Raw genomic sequence first — 20,483 nt, 5'->3', positions numbered from 1 at the left:
AGGATATCCCTCTTACCTGAGGCTATCAAACTGTGCAACTCCTCCCCTTTCTGTTGTGGGGTAGACTGACTCACCTCCCCCCACCCTCAAATCTTTGCACATCCCCAACCCTTTCCACTCGTTACTTTAATTTCATGTATCTAGTGTTTTATGACTGTTGGCAGTAGGGTTGCTAATTGTCCCATATTAGCCGGGACATCCCGTATTTTGGGCTAAATTGGTTTGTCCCATATTAGTCCCGGGGTGGGGGGGTTTGGGGATGGGGGTGATGTAAGCCTGGACGTTGCAGGCCCCGACGTTGTTGGTCCGGACAATTTAGGTCCAGACAATCGAGTTTTCCGACATTTTAGCTCCAAACACTCTGGACGTCATCTGTCCCGCATTTGGGAGTGAGATAGTTGGCACCCCTACCGACGACAGTATTATTTTTACAATTATTAATATATTCAGTTTCTGTCAACTAAATATCAAATATCATGTACCTTGTGTTTTATGACTGTTGGCAGATCAGTTTCCCTCCTCCAAAAAGTGACTGCCCGCAGCGGCTCCTCTGATTGACAGCTCACTCTGCCCCTCCCCCCGGGCTGCGGCCGCCCCTGTCACGTGATGCTGGTAAACGTCTGGGCCTGACTGCTCCTCCACTGTGGACATCGGGGTCTTCTCTTCCTGCCTGCCGGGCAGTGAACAGTGAGTAACGATGAGGGCAGCATGGTAGCGCAGCGGTAGAGTTGCTGCTTTACAGCGAATGCAGCGCCGGAGACTCAGGTTCGATCCTGACTACGGGTGCTGTACTGTAAGGAGTTTGTACGTTCTCCCCGTGACCTGCGTGGGTTTTCTCCGAGATCTTCGGTTTCCTCCCACACTCCAAAGACGTACAGGTATGTAGGTTAATTGGCTGGGCAAATGTAAAAATTGTCCCTAGTGGGTGTAGGATAGTGTTAATGTACGGGGATCGCTGGGCGGCGCGGACTTGGTGGGCCAAAAAGGCCTGTTTCCGCGCTGTATATATATGATATGATATATGATATGATAAAGGAAACAGGCCATTGTTAGCTGTTTGTTGGGTGAAAACGAGAAGCTGGTGCGACTTGGGTGAGGGAGGGATAGAGAGAGAGGGAATGCCAGGGTTAGTTGAAATTAGAGAAATCAATATACCTCTGGGCTGTGAGCTGCTCAAGCGAAATATGAGATGCTGTTCCTCCAATTTGTGTTTGGCCTCACTCTGACAGTGGAGGGGACCTAGGACAGAAAGGGCAGTGTCGGAATGGGAAGGAGAATTAAAGTATTTAGGAACCGGAAGATCAGTTAGGTTCAGGTGGTACCTGGGGAGGGGGTGGTTTGGGTGGGAAGAGATGAGTTCACCAGGGAGTTGTGGAGGGAACGGTTTCTGCGGAAGGCGGAAAGGGAAGGAGATGGGAAGATGTGACTAGTGTTAGGATCCCGTTGGAAATGGAGCATTATGTCGGAACATTATGTATTGTATACGATAATAGACAATAGCTGCAGGAGTTGGCCATTCGGCCCTTCAAGCCAACACTGCCATTCAATGTGATCATAGCTGACCATCCACAATCAGTACCCCATTCCTGCCCTCTCCCCATACCCCTTGACTCCGATATAATTAAGAGCTCTATCGAACTCTCTCTTGAAAGCATCCAGAGAATTGGCCTCCACTGCCTTCTGAGGCAGAGAATTACACAGATTTACAATTCTCTGAGTGAAAAAGTTTTTCCTCATCTCCATTCTAAATGGCCTACCCCTTATTCTTAAACTGTGGCCCCTGGTTCTGGACTTCCCCAACATTGGGAACATGTTTCCTGCCTCTAGCGTGTCCAATCCCTCAATAATTTTATATGTTTCCATAAGATCCCCTCGCATCCTTCGAAATTCCAGTGTATCCAAGCCCAGTCGCTCCAGTCTTTCAACATACGACAGTCCCACCATTCCGGGAATTAATCTAGTGAACCTATGCTGCACTCCCTGAATAGCCGGAATGCCCTTCCTCAAATTTGGAGACCAAAACTGCACACAGTACTCCAGGTGTGGTATCACTAGGGCCCTGTACAACTGTAGAAGGACCTCTTTGCTTCTATATTCAACTCCTCTTGTCATGAAAGCTGACATGCCACTAGCTTTCTTCACTGCCTGCTGTACCTGCATGCTTACTTTCAGTGACTGATGAACAAGGACACACAGATCTTTTTGTACTTCCTCTTTTCCTACCTTTGGGACAGGTATTGGCTGATGGGGTGAAATTTAAGGACTAGGGGAAGTCTATCTCTGTTGCGACTACAGTGGTTTGCAGGGATCGGTGATGAATAAGGTTATCTTACAAGTTTACAACTGAATATATATCAACTGGAAAAGTAGCCAACGGAATAGCAGATGAAGTTTAATTCAGATAAGATAACGGAGATAAATCCACATAAGACAAGAACTTGTTTTTTGGATGACAAATAAAGATATCTTGAATCTTAAAGTTGAACCAGTGCAGAACATTCATAATAGAGTTCAATTTGAGTTTATTGTCACATGCACGAGTACAATCAGCTGTTGGAACAATAAAAAATCTTGCTTACAGCAGCATCAAAGGCATGTTGGCTTAGATAAATGCACAAAACAAAATACATATAAATTGTACATTAAAATAAATAAAATTCTGAAAGAAAGATGACTGCAAAACCAAAACAAAGTACAACTACAAAAGTCTATAACAGTGCAAGAGTTGTGCCATAGTGTTCCATTCTCGAGGTACGATTAGGATTGTGTAGGTCAATCCTGTTCAAGAACCTGAGAGTTGTATGAAAGGAACTGTTCCTGAACCTGGTGGTGTGAAACCTCAGGCTTTAGTGCCTCCTGCCCAGGCAGGAGAATAGATTTGAGAGAGAAAGATGAATCAGCAATTATTGAATCGCTGAATAGACTTGGTGGGCCGAATGGCCTAATTCTGCTCCTGTGACATGAAATTAACCATTAATCTATGACTTTACCGAGACCCTTTGCCCCTCCGCATTGGTTGCCACTTTGGTACCTCACAGCTTCACTCTTTGTCTACCCTCTTGTTTTCAAAATATCTCGGGCTCTGTGAGGTTTTCCCTAAGCTGAGCTGCCACTAATATTTCAAAACAGTTTGCTCTCCTAAATTCATGCTACAGAACCCCACCCTCTATGTAACCTTAAAGGACCTCCCCAGTCGCTAATCCTCTTAAATCTACCGTGCACTTCCGTTTATTAATATTTTTTTCTTTCTTTTCTCTCTCGTTTGTCATATTGTTTATGGTGTACTATGTTTACATATTGTGTTGTGCTGCAGCAATTAAGAATTTCATTGTTCCATCTGGGACTTGTATAGGCTTGTAAACACTGGAATTTAGAAGGATGAGGGGGGATCTTATTGAAACATATAAGATAATTAGGGGATTGGACACATTAGAGGCAGGAAACATGTTCCCAATGTTGGGGAGTCCAGAACAAGGGGCCACAGTTTAAGAATAAGGGGTAGGCCATTTAGGACGGAGATGACGAAGAACTTTTTCAGTCAGAGAGTGGTGAAGGTGTGGAATTATCTGCCTCAGAAGGCAGTGGAGGCCAGTTCGTTGGATGGTTTCAAGAGAGAGCTGGATAGAGCTCTTAAAGATAGCGGAGTGAGGGGGTATGGGGAGAAGGCAGGAATGGGGTACTGATTGAGAGTGATCAGCCATGATCGCATTGAATGGCGGTGCTGGCTCGAAGGGCTGAATGGCCTACTCCTGCACCTATTGTCTATTGTCTATTGGGACATATGACAATAAAACACTTTTGACACTTGACTATTGTTTTAATCAACCCCTCAATATCCCTCAAAATCCACGGTTCCCAGGACTGCATCTGCTTGCCCAACTTCAATCCTTAGGATTAGGTCCAGCACTCCCCCATCAAACTCAGACTATCTATGGACTATCTCCTGCACTTCAAAAGTCTCACTCCTTATCCTTTCACACTTAGGTGATCTTAATCGCATCAGCCTTTGTCCTCAGCTTATAGTTGTCTGATGATGCCATTTATATCTACACTTTGCAGAGATCTGCAAAGCCCTGTGTCCTCCAGTGCAATGGTTCAATATGATATAGTTGTTCCAGGGATGGGAACAAGAGCAGAGAGACAGAGGGGTATAAAGTGAGGGTAGAAACAATAGGTAGCAAGGTGAAAAGTAAAAGTGGCAGGCAGTCAAATCCAGGGCAAAAATCAAAAAGAACCACCTTGCAACATAATTATATAAGGGGCAAGAGTGTTATTAAAACAAGCCTGAAGGCTTTGTGTCTCAATGCAAGGAGTATTCGGAATAAGGTGGATGAATTAAATGTGGAGGTAGTTATTGATGATTATGATATAGTTGGGATTACGGAGACATGGCTCCAGGGTGACCAAGGCTGGGAGCTCAACATCCAGGGGTATTCTATATTCAGGCGGGACAGACAGAAAGGAAAAGGAGGTGGGGTAGCGTTGCTGGTTAGACAGGAGATTAACGCAATGGAAAGGAAGGACGTTAGCTCGGAGGATGTGGAATCGATATGGGTAGAGCTGCGAAACACTAAGGGGCAGAAAACGCTAATGGGGAGTTTTGTACAGGCCACCTAACAGCAGTAGTGAGGTTGGGGATGGCATCAAGCAGGAAATTAGAAATGCATGCACCAAAGGTGCAGCAGTTATAATGGGTGACTTCAATCTACATATAGATTGGGTGAACCAAACTGTCAGGGGTGCTGAGGAAGAGGATTTCTTGGAATGTTTGCGAGATGGTTTTCTAAACCAACATGTCGAGGAACCAACGAGAGAGCAGGCCATTCTAGACTGGGTATTGAGTAATGAGGAAGGGTTAGTTAGCAATCTTGTTGTGCGAGGCCCCTTGGGCAAGAGTGATCATAATATGGTGGAGTTCTTCATTAGGATGGAGAGTGACAAAGTCAATACAGAAACAAGTGTTCTGAACTTAAAGAAAGGTAACTTTGAAGCTATGAGGCGTGAATTGTCCAAGATAGACTGGCAATTGATGCTGAAAGGGTTGACGGTGGACATGCAATGGAAGGCATTTAAAGGTCGCATGGATGAACTACAACAAGTGTTCATCCCAGTTTGGCAAAAGAACAAACCAGGAAAGGTAGTGCATCCGTGGCTAACAAGGGAAATCAAGGATAGTATTAAAACAAAAGATGAAGCATACAGATTAGCCAGAAAAAAGTAGCATACCAGAGGACTGGGAGAAATTCAGAGTCCAGCAGAGGAGGACAAAGGGCTTAATTAGGAAAGGGAAAATAGATTATGAGGGAAAACAGGCAAGGAACATAAAAACTGACTGCAAAAGCTTTTATAGATATGTGAAGAGAAAAAGATTAGTTAAGACAAATGTAGGTCACTTGCAGTCGGAAACAGGTGAATTGATCATCGGGAACAAGGAGATGGCAGACCAATTGAACAAATACTTTGGTTCTGACTTCATTAAGGAAGACATAAACCGTCTGCCGGAAATAGCAGGGGACCGGGGGTCAAATGAGATGGAGGAACTGAGGGAAATCCAGGTTAGTCGGGAAGTGGTGTTAGGTAAAGTAAATGAATTAAAGGCAGATAAATCCCCAGGGCCAGATAGGCTCCATCCCAGAGTGCTTAAGGAAGTAGCTTCAGAAATAATGGATGCATTAGTGATAATTTTTCAAAACTCCTTAGATTCTGGAGTAGTTCCTGAGGACTGGAGGGTAGCTAATGTAAGCCCACTTTTTAAAAAGGGAGGGTGAGAGAAAACAGGGAATTATAGACCAGTTAGCCTAACATCGGTAGTGGGGAAAATGCTAGAGTCAGTTATTAAAGATGTGATAGCATCACATTTGGAAAGTGGTGAAATCATCGGACAAAGTCAGCATGGATTTACAAAAGGCAAATCATGTCTGACGAATCTTATAGAATTTTTCGAGGATGTAACTAGTAGAGTGGATAAGGGAGAACCAGTCGATGTGTTATATCTGGACTTTCAGAAGGCCTTCGACAAGGTCCCACATAGGAGATTGGTGTACAAACTTAAAGCACATGGTATTGAGGGTTCAGTGTTGAGGTGGATAGAAAATTGGTTGGCTGATAGGAAGCAAAGAGTAGGAATAAACGGGTCCTTTTCGGAATGGCAGGCAGTGACTAGTGGGGTACCGCAAGGCTCAGTGCTGGGACCCCAGTTATTTACAGTGTATATTAATGATTTGGACGAGGGAATTGAATGCAACATCTCTAAGTTCGCAGATGACACGAAGCTGGGTGGCAGTGTTAGCTGCGAGGAGGATGCTAGGAGGCTGCAGAGTGACTTGGATAGATTAGGCGAGTGGGCAAATGCATGGCAGATGCAATATAATGTGGATAAATGTGAGGTTATCCACTTTGGCGGCAAGAACAGGAAAGCAGAGTATTACCTGAATGGTGAACGATTAGGAGAAGGGGAGATGCAACGTGACCTGGGTGTCATGGAAAGCAAGCGTGCAGGTGCAGCAGGCAGTGAAGAAAGCGAATGGGAGGTTGGCATTCATAGCAAGAGGATTTGAGTGTAGGAGCAGGGAGGTTCTACTGCAGTTGTACAGGGCCTTGGTGAGACCGCACCTGGAGTATTGTGTGCAGTTTTGGTCTCCTAATCTGAGGAAAGACGTTCTTGCCTTAGAGGGAGTACAGAGAAGGTTCACTAGCTTGATCCCTGGGATGGCGGGACTTTCATATGAAGAGAGACTGGATAGACTAGGCTTGTACTCGCTGGAATTTAGAAGACTGAGGGGGGATCTTATAGAAACATATAAAATTCTTAAGGGGTTGGAGAGGCTAGATGCGGGAAGATTGTTCCCGATGTTGGGGGAGTCCAGAACCAGGGGTCACAGCTTAAGGACCAGGGGGAAGTCTTTTAGGACTGAGATGAGCAAACATTTCTTCACACAGAGAGTGGTGAGTCTGTGGAATTCTCTGCCACAGAAGGTAGTTGAGGCCAGTTCATTGGCTATATTTAAGAGGGAGTTAGATGTGGCCCTTTTTGTTAAACCAGGGGGTATGGAGAGAAGGCAGGTACAGGTTACTGAGCTGGATGATCAGCCATGATCATATTGAATGGCGGTGCAGGCTCGAAGGGCCGAATGGCCTACTCCTGCACCTATTTTCTATGTTTCTATGTTTGTCGTTTAAGAGCCTGTTTCCTCACAGTGCAACGCCCCGGGTTGTAAAGGCCTATGTCCTCACAGTGTGACGCTCTGTGTTGTAAAAGCCTGTGTCATCACAGTGCAATGCCCCATGTTGCAACATGCAACACTTAACACGCAACAAAAGGTTTTCAATGTACCTCTTTACATGTGACAATAAACTAAACTAAAGTAAAGGTCTGTGTCATCACAATGCGGCGCCCTGTGTTGTAAAGGCCTGTGTCCGTTCATTACCACAAAGCAAGGAGCAGGAGCTGGCCATCTGTTTGTGATCATGGCTGATGTGTACCAGGCCTCAACTCCTCTTCTGTGCTCGTTCTTTCACCCAGAGCAGAGGAATCAAGAACCAGAGGACGTGAGGACGTGAGGGCGTGCAGCGTAGGTTCACTAGGTTGATTCCCGGAATGGCGGGACTGTCGTATGTTGAAAGGCTGGAGCAATTAGGCTTGTATACAATACAATACAATACAATACAATACAATATATCTTTATTGTCATTGTACCCAGGGGTACAACGAGATTGGGAATGCGCCTCCCATACGATGCAATAATTTAAGTAATTTAGACAGCAGCAACCCAACGAAACGAAACAGTTGTAACAGTTTTGGACAGGGTAAAGTGCAAGTTGATCTATGCGTTGTGGCCATCCGGCTCAGCAGGACCGGTTCATAGCAGCTATGGCCCTGGGGATGAAGCTGTTCCTGAGTCTGGAGGTGCGGGCGTAGAAGGCCTTGTATCGTCTGCCCGATGGAAGGAGTTCGAACAGACTGTTGCAGGGGTGTGAAGAGTCTTTGTGGATGCTGGTGGCTTTTTTGAGGCATCGTGTGTTGTACACTGGAATTTAGAAGGATGAGGGGGGATCTTATTGAAACGTATAAGATAATTGGGGGATTGGACACATTAGAGGCAGGAAACATGTTCCCAATGTTGGGGGAGTCCAGAACAAGGGGCCACAGTTTAAGAATAAGGGGTAGGCCATTTAGAACGGAGATGAGGAAGAACTTTTTCAGTCAGAGAGTGGTGAAGGTGTGGAATTCTCTGCCTCAGAAGGCAGTGGAGGCCAGTTCGTTGGATGCTTTCAAGAGAGAGCTGGATAGAGCTCTTAAGGATAGCGGAGTGAGGGGGTATGGGGAGAAGGCAGGAACGGGGTACTGATTGAGAGTGATCAGCTGGCTCGAAGGGCTGAATGGCATACTCCTGCACCTATTGTCTATTGTCTATTGACATAGCTTTCTAGTGAGAAGGGAAAGAATAGGAATCTAAGAAGCAACTTTTTCACTGGAGGATGGTGGGTCTTTGGAAAGAGCTGCTGGAGGAGGCAGAAACTATAACATTTAAAAGACTTTCAGACAGGTACATGGGTAAGAAACATTTAGAGGGATCTGGGTTAAATATTGGCAAGTGGGAATAACGTGCATGAGCAAGCTGGGGTGACAGGCTTGTTTCCGTGCTGTTTGGCCCTATGACTCAATGAGTTCCAAATTACGTTAGTACTGAACTTCCACAACAACGTATCCCCCCTCTCTTCAAATATCTCCAGTGATCCAGTCTCCACAACCCATTTGTGTCAAAGTTCCAGAGATTCACCTCCCCCTCCCGTGCTGAGGTTGCACCAGTCGGTGTCCCTGCAGGACTGTGGTTGTTTTTTCCTTGTCCATCGCCCTGCTGTCAGTGCTGGAACTGTACTGGGCAGTCTCTTTGCAGTCCAGAGCTGGTTTGTACGAGTCTGTGTCTTTCCAGTGTTGCTGTGGTTGGTGCAAAGCTCTCTGTTCCCACTGGGCTAGGTATGGTCTGTACTGGGCTGTGATTTCACAGTGTTGTGCAGGGGTGTTACTGTCATTATCTGTCCAGCAGAGCAGTTGGTGCTGGGAATCTGTGGCCCCACAGGCAGTGCTGGGTTGTTGGGGTTTGTGTCACTAATTACTGTCCTGTGTTGCATGTAGTCATAAGTTCATAAATCATTGGAGCAGATTTAGACCATTTGGTCAATCAAGGCTACTCCACCATTCAATCATTGCTGATCTTTCTTTCCCTCTCAACCCCATTCTCCTACCTTATTCACATAACCCCTGACATCCGTGCTGGTCAAGAATCTGTCAATTTTTGCTTTAAAAATAATAATTGACGGCTTCTGCAGCCTTTTGTGGCAATGAATTCCACAGATTCACTGCACCCTGTCTAAAGAAATTCCTCCTCATCTCCTTTTTAAAAGCCTTTTTTTCTAAAGTTGTGGCTTCCAGTCCTAGACTTTCCCACGAGTGCAAACATCCTCTCCACATCCACTCTATCCAGGCCTTTCATAGTCATAGAGTGATACAGTGTGGAAACAGTGCCCTTCGGCCCAACTTTCCCACACCGGCCAATATGTCCCAGCTACACGAACCACGAGCCCACATTTGGTCTATATCCCTCCAAATCTGTCCTATCCATGTACCTGTCTAACTGTTTCTTAAATGTTGGGATAGTCCCTGCCTCAACTACCTCCTCTGGCAGCTTGTTTCATACATCTACCACCCTTGGGTGAAAAAGTTACCCTTCAGATTCCTATTAAATCTTTTCCCCTTCATCTTAAACCTATGTCCTCTGGACAGCGATTCATCTACTCTGAGCAAGAGACTGTGCATCTACCTGATCTATTCGTCTCATGATCTTGCACACCTCTATAAGTCTTACACGCCAGTCTGAAGAAGGGTCTCGACCCGAAATGTCACCCATTCCCTCTCTCCGAGATGCTGCCTGACCTGCTGAGTTACTCCAGCACTTTGTGATACCTTCGATTTGTACCAGCATTTGCAGTTATTTTCCTACACCTCTATAAGATCATCCCTCATCCTGCGCTCCAAGGAATACAGTACCAGCCTACTCAACCTCTGCCTATAGCTCAGACCCTCTAGTCCTGGCAACATCCACGTAAATCTTCTCTACACCCTTTCCAGCTTGACAACATCTTTCCTATAACACGGTGCCCAGAACTGAACACAATAATCTAAATGTGGCCTCACTAACGACTTATACCACTGCAACTTGACCTCCCAACTTCTATACTCAATACTCTGGCTGATGAAGGCCAATGTGCAAAAAGCCTTTTTTGACCACCTGATCTACCTGCAACTCCACCTTCAAGAAACCATGCACCTGCACGACTAGATCCCTATATTCTACAACACTGCCCAGAGCCCTACCAATCACTGTGGGTCCTGCTCATGTTAGACTTCCGAAAATGCAACACCTCACATTTATCTGTATTAAACTCTATCAGCCATTTTTCAGCCCATCTGGCCAAACGATCAAGATCCTGCTGCAATTTTTGACAATCATCTTCACAATCTGCAAATCCACCCACTTCTGTATCATCTGCAAACTTGCTAGTCAATATCTTCACCATTCTGTAAGTTTCATTGAGGTCCCCCTCATCCTTCTAAACTGCAGCAAGTACAGGCCCAGACCATCAAAAGCTCATCATATCTTAACCCAATCTCTGTGGCCCTGACATGCAGTGCTGTGTATGTTATGGGTCAACACCCTTACAATACAATGCCTGCTGATGTAAAGGTCTGTGCCCTGACAGTACATTGCCAACTATTATCTATTGTGTTGCTCTGCATTCTTGCCCACTCCATTGAAACGGAAACTTCATCCTCTCCTTCCCCGTTAGTTTGTTTCTATCTTCATACACTTCTCTTGGTGATCTATCCCTTCAGAGTGGATTAACGTGAACAAGATGTTTGTGACTGCAGTCTGTTGTTTTGAAAGCAGGCATCCCATTATCTATTCTAGAAAACAACATAGTGCCAGCTTCCTACCCATCCCTGGACCATGATCCCACACACCAGGTCATAATTTCACAGACCATTTCTAATTTTATCACTTCTGGCTGTCTGCCTTCCACAGTCTCCAACCTCATTGTTTCCCATCCCCGCTCAGCCTGGTTTTACCTTCTCCCCAAAGTCTATCATCACAACTGCCCTGGCAGACACATTGTTTCTGCCTGCTCCTGTCCCACTGAAATATTTTCCACATATCTCAACTCCATCCTATCCTCCCAGGTGCAATCTCTCCTGACCAATGTCCAATATATCTCACACGCCCTTCTTCTCTTTACTGACTTCCAATTTCCTAGCCCCCACTCCCTCACCTTCACTATGGACGTTCAGTCACTCTACACCTCCATCCTCCACAAGAAAGGCCAGCAGCAATCAGCAGTAGCAGCAGCAGCAATCAGCAGTAGCAGCAGCAGCAATCAGCAGTAGCAGCAGCAGCAATCAGCAGTAGCAGCACCAGCAATCAGCAGTAGCAGCAGCAGCAGCAGCAGCAGCAGTAGCAGCAGTAGCAAGCAGCACCTAGCTGTGTTGCTTGGGAAGTAGTGTGTGGGGATTGTGTGGGGATAGTAAGGAGTAAGACCTGTGTGATCTCCCGGACTAGTTTCGATTGCCTAGCTTGGGGTCGGAGAGGAATTTCCCGGATTTTTTCCCAAATTGGCCTGGGTTTTTTATCCGGTTTTTCGCCTCTCCCAGGAGATCACTCAGTTCTTTTGGGTGGGCGGTTGGAGCGGTTGGAGTAGCGGCCGGGCGGTAGGTTTAGTAACCGAGCGCGGGGCCTTGTTTGGAGAGTATGACTGCCAGGGCAGTTTTTTGTTCTGGGTGTCAGATGTGGGGAATCTGGGAGTCTGATAGTCTTCCAGACATCCACATCTGTGCCAGGTGTGACGAGATGGGGCTCCTAAGGGACCGTATTAGGAACCTGGAGCGGCAGATTGATGACCTCCGTCTGATCAGGGAGAGTGAGGAGGTTATAGATAGGAGTTACAGGGAGGTGGTCACTCCTAGACCACGGGAGGTAGACAAGTGGGTCACTGTTAGGGGGGGCAAGGAACAGAGGCAGGGACTAGGGAGTACCCCGGTGGCTGTACCCCTTGGAAATAAGTACTCCTGTTTAAGTACTGTTGGGGGGGACAGCCTACCTGGGGGCAACGACGGTGCCCGGGCCTCTGGCAAGGAGTCCGGCCCTGTTGCTCAGAAGGGTAGGGAAAGGAAGAGGAGAGCAGTAGTAATAGGGGACTCTATAGTGAGGGGGTCAGATAGGCGTTTCTGTGGACGCAGTCGGGAGACCCGGATGGTGGTTTGCCTCCCTGGTGCCGGTGTCCGGGATGTGTCTGAGCGTGTCCAGGATATCCTGAAAGGGGAGGGAGAGGAGCCAGAGGTCGTGGTACATATAGGTACCAACAATATAGGTAGGATAAGGGAAGAGGTCCTGAAAGGAGAATTCAGGGGGCTAGGAAGAGAGTTAAGAAAAAGGACTTCCAAAGTAATAATCTCAGGCTTACTGCCTGTGCCACGCGATAGTGAGAATAGGAATGGAGTGAGGTGGAGGATAAATAAGTGGCTGAGGAACTGGTGCAGGGAGCAGGGTTTCAAGTTTCTGGATCATTGGGACCTCTTCTGGGGGAAGTATGACCTGTACAAAAAGGATGGGTTGCATCTGAACCCGAGGGGAACCAATATCCTGGCGGGGAGATTTGCTAAAATAACTGCGGAAACTTTAAACTAGTACGGTTGGGGGGAGGGACTCAAACACAGATAGCTAATAGGCAGTGTGTGAGGCAGGAGGCAGAAAAGGGAAACACTCAGACCCAATATGTAGGAGAGAAAGAAGGGAAAAGAAATAAACTGAGAATAAGAAATGATGGGTCCCTTAAATGTGTATATTTTAATGCTAGGAGCATTGTAAGAAAGGTGGATGAGCTTAGAGCCTGGATTGACATCTGGAAGTATGATGTTGTGGCGATCAGTGAAACATGGTTGCAGGAGGGTTGCGATTGGCAATTAAATATTCCAGGATTTCATTGTTTCAGATGTGATAGAATCGGAGGGGCAAGAGGTGGGGGTGTTGCATTGCTTGTCAGGGAGGATATCACAGCAGTGCTTTGGCAGGACAGACTAGAAGGCTCGATTAAGGAGGCTGTTTGGGTGGAACTCAGAAATGAGAAAGGTTTAGCAACACTTATAGGGGTGTATTATAGACCGCCAAATAGGGAACGAGAATTGGAAGAACAAATATGTAAGGAGATAGCAGATATTAGTAGTAAGCACAGAGTGGTGATTGTGGGTGATTTCAATTTTCCGTATATAGACTGGGAATCACATTCTGTTAAAGGGCTGGATGGTTTGGAGTTTGTAAAATGTGTGCAGGATAGTTTTTTGCAGCAATACGTAGAGGTGCCTACCAGAGAAGGGGCAGTGTTGGACCTCCTGTTAGGAAATGAGATGGGTCAGGTGACGGAGGTATGTGTTGAGGAGCACTTTGGGTCTAGTGATCATAATGCCATTAGTTTCAATATCATTATGGAGAAGGTCAAATCTGGACCAAGGGTTGAGATTTTGGAATGGAGAAAGGCTAATTTTGAGGAGATGAGAAAGGATTTAAAAGGAGTGAAATGGAAATTGTTGTTTTATGAAAAGGATATAATAGAGAAATGGAGGATATTTAAAGGTGAAATTTTGAGAGTACAGAGTCTTTATGTCCCTGTTCGGTGGAAAGGAAAGAATAATAATTTGAAAGAGCCATGGTTTTCCAGGGAAATTGGACACTTGGTTCGGAAAAAGAGGGAGATATACAATAAATATAAGCGGCAGGGAGTAAATGAGGTTCTTGAGGAATATAAAGAATGTAAAAGGAATCTTAAAAAGGAAATTAGAAAAGCGAAAAAAAGATATGAGGCTGCTTTGGCAAGTAATGTAAAAGTAAACCCCAAGGGGTTCTACAGATATGTCAATAGCAAAAGGATAGTGAGAGATAAAATTGGTCCATTAGAGAGTCAGAGTGGACAGCTATGTGCTGAGCCGGAAGAAATGGGGGAGATATTAAACAATTTCTTTTCTTCGGTATTTACCGAGGAGAAGGATATTGAATTATGTGAGGTAAGCGAAACAAATAGAGTAGTGATGGAAATTAGGAGGATTAAAGAAGAGGAGGTACGGACACTTTTGAAGAATATAAAAGTGGATAAGTCTCCAGGTCCTGATAGGATATTCCCTAGGACATTGAGGGAAGTTAGTGCAGAAATAGCAGGGGCTATGACGGAAATATTTCAAACGTCATTAGAAACAGGGATGGTGCCGGAAGATTGGCGCATTGCGCATGTTGTGCCTTTGTTTAAAAAAGGTTCTAAAAGTAAACCTAGCAATTATAGACCTATTAGTTTGACGTCTGTGGTGGGAAAATTAATGGAAAAGATACTTAGGGACAATATATATAATTATTTGGATAATCAAGGCCTGATTAGAAACAGTCAACATGGATTTGTGCCTGGAAGGTCATGTTTGACTAATCTTCTTGAATTTTTTGAAGAGGTTACATGGGGAATTGATAAGGGCAAGGCTGTGGATGTTGTCTATATGGACTTCAGTAAGGCATTTGACAAGGTTCCACATGGAAGGTTGATTAAGAAGGTTAAATCGTTGGGTATTAATAGTGAGGTTGCAAGATGGATTCAACAATGGCTGAATGGGAGATACCAGAGGGTAACGGTTGGAGGCCAGTGTCTAGTGGAGTGCCCCAAGGATCTGTGTTGGGTCCACTGTTGTTTGTCATTTACATTAATGATCTGGATGATGGTGTGGCAAATTGGATTAGTAAATATGCAGATGATACTAAGATAGGTGGAGTAGTTGATAGTGAGGTAGATTTTCAAAGTCTACAGAGAGACTTGGGCCTTTTGGAAGGGTGGGCTGAAAGATGGCAGATGGAGTTTAATGCTGATAAGTGTGAGGTGCTGCATTTTGGTAGGACAAATCAAAATAGGACGTACAGGGTAAATGGTAGGGAATTGAGGAATGCAGTGGAACAGAGGGATCTGGGAATAACTGTGCATTGTTCCCTGAAGGTGGAATCTCATGTGGATAGGGTGGTGAAGAAGGCGTTTGGTATGCTTGCCTTTATAAATCAGAGCATCGAGTATAGAAGTTGGGATGTAATGTTGAAATTGTACAGGGCATTGGTGAGGCCAAATCTGGAGTATAGTGTGCAGTTCTGGTCGCCAAATTATAGGAAGGATGTCGACAAAATGGAGAGGGTACAGAGGAGATTTACTAGAATGTTGCCTGGGTTTCAGCACTTAGGCTACAGAGAGAGGTTGAACAGGTTGGGTCTTTATTCTTTGGAGCGTAGAAGGTTGAGGGGGGACTTGATAGAGGTTTTTAAAATTTTGAGAGGGACGGACAGAGTTGACGTGGGTAGGCTTTTTCCTTTGAGAGTGGGGAAGATTCCAACAAGGGGACATAGCTTCAGAATTGAGGGACAAAGGTTTAGGGGTAACATGAGGGGGAACTTCTTTACTCAGAGGGTTGTGGCTGTATGGAATGGGCTTCTGGTGGAAGTGGTGGAGGCTGGCTCGATTTTATTATTTAAGAGTAAATTGGATAGGTATATGGATAGGAGGGGATTGGAGGGTTATGGTCTGAGTGCAGGTAGATGAGACTAGGTCAGGGAGAATGGTCGGCGTGGACTGGTAGGGCCGGACAGGCCTGTTTCCATGCTGTAGTTGTTATATGTTATATGTTATATGTTAAAGCCCTCCGTTCCTGAACTGCAGAAACATCTAATTTCCCTCTGGCTAACGGAGCTGGTCCTCACCCTTAACAACTTCTCCTTTGACTCCTCACACTTCCTCCAAGGCAAAGGCATAGCTATGGGCACCCGCATCGGCCCCAGCCATGCCTGCCTCTTTGTAGGGGACGTCAAACAATCCCTGTTCCAGGTGTACTCTGGCCCTATCCCCGAAGTCTATCTCCATTACATTGATGACTGCACCGGTGCTACCTCCTGCACCCATGCAGAACTCATGGACTTCATCAACTTCACCACCAATGACCAAACATGGACTGGGTGATTGTGTCGCTGAACACCTTTGCTGTCTACCTGGACCTACCTGATCTCCTGGTTGCTAAACACACCCATACTCTTTCCTGTTGTCACGATGACCTTTCTGTCCTAGGTCTCCTCTATTGTCAGAGTGAGGGATCCAGTGAACCGCCATGTGTCTGAAATATAATTTATTTACTTGTTTTTTGTTAAACGGGTAGAATTATGGTCAGTGGCTCCCCACTGACACTTCAATCACTTCTTGAGGCCCATTGTCGCCTCCTCTCGGTCAGGTCCTTCCACATAATAGACAATACCTTCGAGCCAGCACCGTCACAGTGATCATGGCTGATCATCCACAACCAGTACCCCGTTCCTGTCTTCTCACCATATCCCTTGACTCCGCTATTTTTAAGAGCTCTATCTAACTATTGAAAGCATCCGGAGAATCGGCCTCCACTGCCTTCTGAGGCAGAGAATTCCACAGATTCACAACTCTCTGGGTGAAAAAGATTGACCTCATCCCCGTTCTAAATGGCCTACCCCTTAGACTTAAACTGTGGCCCCTGGTTCTGCACTCCCCAACATCGGGAGCATGTTTCCTGCCATAAGAATCTTGTATGTTTCAATAAGATCCCCTCTCATCCTTTGAAATTCCAGTGTATACAAGCCCAGTCGCTCCATTCGTTCAACATATGACAGTCCAGCCATCCCGGAAATTAACCTGGTGAACCGACGCAGCACCACGCTGCACGGCCTCAATAGCAAGAGTGCTCTGCCTCAAATTTGGAGACTCAGATATCCAATCAGAGCGTTTACGGGGAGGTGGAATTATTCATGTCCCCGACCACCCAATGACGATCCGCTCCTGCTCCATCCCTCATTAGCATAGGGCGACGCGCTGCCTATTTAATCCGCGCGGCTTCTGGTCACTTCTGTGTTTGAAATCCACCAAGAAAATGCCTGACACGTCGAAAGCAGCTGCCAAGAAGAGCGCCAAGAAAGCTTTGCTCAAATCTACAGGCAAAGCGGGCAAGAAGCGCAGGAGGTCGAGGAAGGAGAGTTACGGCATCTACATCTACAAAGTGATGAAGCAGGTTCACCCCGACACCGGCATCTCCTCCAAGGCCATGAGCATCATGAACTCGTTCGTCAACGATATTTTCGAGCGCATCGCAGGCGAGGCTTCCCGCCTGGCCCATTACAACAAGAGATCTACCATCAGCTCCCGAGAGATTCAGACCGCCGTGCGCCTGCTTCTTCCCGGGGAGCTGGCCAAGCACGCCGTGTCGGAAGGGACAAAGGCGGTGACCAAGTACACCAGCTCCAAGTAAAGATCGCACATTGTTGACAAAATACCGAAAACCCAACGGCTCTTTTAAGAGCCACCCACATTCTCGCAGAAAGAGTTGTACTAATGTTTTGACATTGAATCGCAGCAGAATTGTTTCAGGATATTTTTGCTAGGCAAATTATTTCACATTATGTTTAGTGATGAAATGTTGTTTCAATACACGGGATATTCCCGATATCCATGTTACGTTCCTGTCCATTAAATGGAAGTAAAACTGAACTTCTTCACGTTTGCTTGTCCCAGTCACCATAAGTTGTGCCTACGGGCAGCCGATTAGTGCTGTTGTTTTATTTATTATGGGTATTATGGTTTATTAACCCCTGTCTTCATCTCTGTAACTGTTCCGAATTGCATTTCTACTCGGCAATTCGTTCAGTCTTTCAAGGAGGAACTTTTCACACTGTAGCCCAAACTCCGAGTTTTGTGAAAAGGGACCAGTCGATAATCCGACATTGTTTACAAGGTGACCGATCGCTAATTGATGCCGAGAATCGTTTTTTTGTGATCGGTTGCCGGCCCAAATAAATCGTGAATTAACTGGGTTGTGCCGTATTGCCCGGGGTTCAAGGTGGTCAATAATCAAGAATATTTAATCAAATGTGCCGTCAACGGAATAATAGAATTCTTACTCGCAGCAGTATAATTAACATCTTAACGCAATGCACTTAGATAAAAAATGATAAACAGAAAAGCAATGATTATGTGATGAAACAAATTGTATTGACATCCAGATGTATAGTTTGGCGGGCTATTTCAAAGTTCTGGTTTTGGAGGGACTGGCAGTTATTTTCAGCGCTTTTGTTGCGGGTTTTGATTGGTAGATAAAACAGTTCAGTGATTGGGTTATTCTTCTCACCAATGAGATCAGGTGCTTTTTCACCAATCATCAGCGGTTCACTGGATTCCTCAAAAATGTACAAGAAGGGCGAGTGTGTGATCATTTTCTCATTCTGCGTGTACAAGATTCGGGAGATGTCTGGACGAGGAAAAACCAGCGGCAAAGCTCGGGCCAAGTCCAAGTCTCGCTCGTCCCGGGCCGGATTGCAGTTCCCGGTTGGCGGTGTACACAGACACCTGAGGAAGGGCAACTATGCTCAGCGTGTTGGTGCCGGAGCCCCGGTCTATCTGGCTGCTGTGCTCGAGTATCTGACGGCTGAAATCCTCGAGCTGGCCGGCAATGCGGCCCAGGACAACAAGAAGAGCCGCATCATCCCCAGACATCTGCAGCTGGCTGTCCGCAACGACGAGGAGCTCAACAAACTGCTGGGAGGGGTGACCATCGCTCAGGGCGGTGTGCTGCCTAATATCCAGGCCGTGCTGTTACCCAAGAAAACTGGCGGAGCGAGCAAGTAAGCGAGAGAAACTGAACATAGTAACTCAAAGGCTCTTTTCAGAGCCACTCACCATGTCTGTGGAAGGGCTAATCTTTCGCGACTATCCTTCGTGCGGGAAAAGTGTTCATTGTCATTGTCTAAAACCGACCCTGCACATTGAGTTGTGTATACAGGGACGTACCGGTAGACCAACTGCCTTGCAGCGCCAGAAACCCGGTTTCAATCCTGACTAGGGGTGCTTGCCTGTGCGCATTTTGTACGTCCTCCCCTTTTCCTGCCACACTCAAACGACGTTAATTGGCATAATGTAAATGTACAAAAAAATCCCATGTATGTGTAGGATCGTGTTCATGTGTGGGACTGCTGTTCGATGTTGACTCGCTGGCCCGAAGGGCCTGTTTCCGTGCTGTACCTCTAAACTAAACATGAAACAGCGGTTGACTGATGCGGAAAGGTATGTTTTGGCAGATATTCTTACAACAATAATGTCCCCTAATCTATTGTTCAGAGCCTATTTGGAGGTTGTTGTGTACGGAAGGGTAGTGTAGCGTAGGTTTACTAGGTTAATTCCCGGAATGGCGGGACTGTCATATGTTGAAAGATTGGAGCGACTAGGTTTGTATACACTGGAATTTAGAAGGATGAGAGGGGATCTTATTGAAACGTATAAGTTTATTAAGGGGTTGGACATGTTAGAGGCAGGAAACATGTTCCCAATGTTGGGGGAGTCCAGAACCAGGGGCCACAGTTTGAGAATAAGGGGTAGGCCATTTAGAACAGAGATGAGGAAAAACTTTTTTAGTCAGAGAGTTGTGAATCTGTGGAATTCTCTGCCTCAGAGGGCAGTGGAGGCCAATTCTCTGAATACATTCAAGAGAGAGCTAGATAGAGCTCTTAAGGATAGCGGAGTCAGGGGGTGTGGGGAGAAAGCAGGAACGGGGTACTCATAGAGTCATAGAGTCCTACAGCACAGAAAGAGGCCCTTCGGCCCATCGTGTCCGTGCCGCCCGTTACCAAACACAGTCTAATTGTAATCCCATTTTCCCGCATTTGGACCGTAGCCCTGAATGTTGTAGCATTTCAAGTGCCCATCCAAATGCTTCTTAAACGTTGTGAGTGTTCCCGCCTTTCTTTCTCACATCCCCCCGAAACCTCCCTCCCCTTACCCTGTATCTATGTCCCCTCATTGTTGAACCTTCCACCAGTGGAAGAAGTTCCCCGCCATCTACCTTATCTATGCCCCTCATGATCTTGTACACCTCGATCATGTCCCCTCTCAGCCTTTTCTGCTCCAGGGAAAACAACCCCAGTCTGCTCAGTCTCTCCTCATAGCCGAGGCCCTTCATCCCTGGCAACATCCTGGTGAATCTCCTCTGCACCCTCTCCAAAGCTATCACATCCTTTCTATAATGTGGTGACCAGAACTGTACACAATACTCTAGCTGTGGCCTCACCAGTGTTCTGTACAATTCCATCATTACCCACCTACTTTTATATACGATGCCCCGGCTAATGAAGGCCAGTAACCCATATGCCTTTTTGACCACCCTGTCCACCTGTCCTGCTGCCTTCAAGAACTTGTGTACCTGTACTCCAAGGTCCCTCTGTACCCCTGTCTTCCCTAGGGTCCTTCCATTCATGGTGTACTCCCTCTCCAAGTTATTCCTGCCAAAGTGCATCACCTCGCACTTTTCAGGATTAAATTCCATCTGCCACTGCTCCGCCCATCTGACCATCTCATCT

General features: G+C 46.1%; 2 protein-coding genes across 2 annotated transcripts; both read left to right on the top strand.

The window, feature by feature from the left end:
• Nucleotides 1-16,996: 16,996 nt before the first annotated feature.
• On the top strand, nt 16,997-17,386 carry LOC144609240 (histone H2B 1/2-like). The gene has a single exon (XM_078427664.1). It carries the CDS (start codon nt 17,012-17,014, stop codon nt 17,384-17,386), a length of 375 nt encoding a protein of 124 aa, XP_078283790.1. The 5' UTR covers nt 16,997-17,011.
• Nucleotides 17,387-18,351: 965 nt separating this feature from the next.
• On the top strand, nt 18,352-18,759 carry LOC144609239 (histone H2AX-like). Its single transcript, XM_078427663.1, has one exon. The coding sequence runs from the start codon at nt 18,379-18,381 to the stop codon at nt 18,757-18,759; it is 381 nt and encodes a 126-aa protein (XP_078283789.1). The 5' UTR covers nt 18,352-18,378.
• Nucleotides 18,760-20,483: the final 1,724 nt, after the last annotated feature.

Source organism: Rhinoraja longicauda, chromosome 34, assembly GCF_053455715.1.
Source record: "Rhinoraja longicauda isolate Sanriku21f chromosome 34, sRhiLon1.1, whole genome shotgun sequence".
NCBI classification, from domain to species: domain Eukaryota; kingdom Metazoa; phylum Chordata; class Chondrichthyes; order Rajiformes; family Arhynchobatidae; genus Rhinoraja; species Rhinoraja longicauda.
The sequence above is the reverse complement of the archived record's forward strand: the minus strand, read 5'-3'. Positions and strand labels throughout refer to the sequence as shown.

What these genes read in the sequence shown, in the direction of transcription:
- LOC144609240 (XM_078427664.1), top strand. Translation starts at nt 17,012, where the DNA reads ATGCCTGACACGTCGAAAGCAGCTGCCAAGAAGAGCGCCAAGAAAGCT.
- LOC144609239 (XM_078427663.1), top strand. Translation starts at nt 18,379, where the DNA reads ATGTCTGGACGAGGAAAAACCAGCGGCAAAGCTCGGGCCAAGTCCAAG.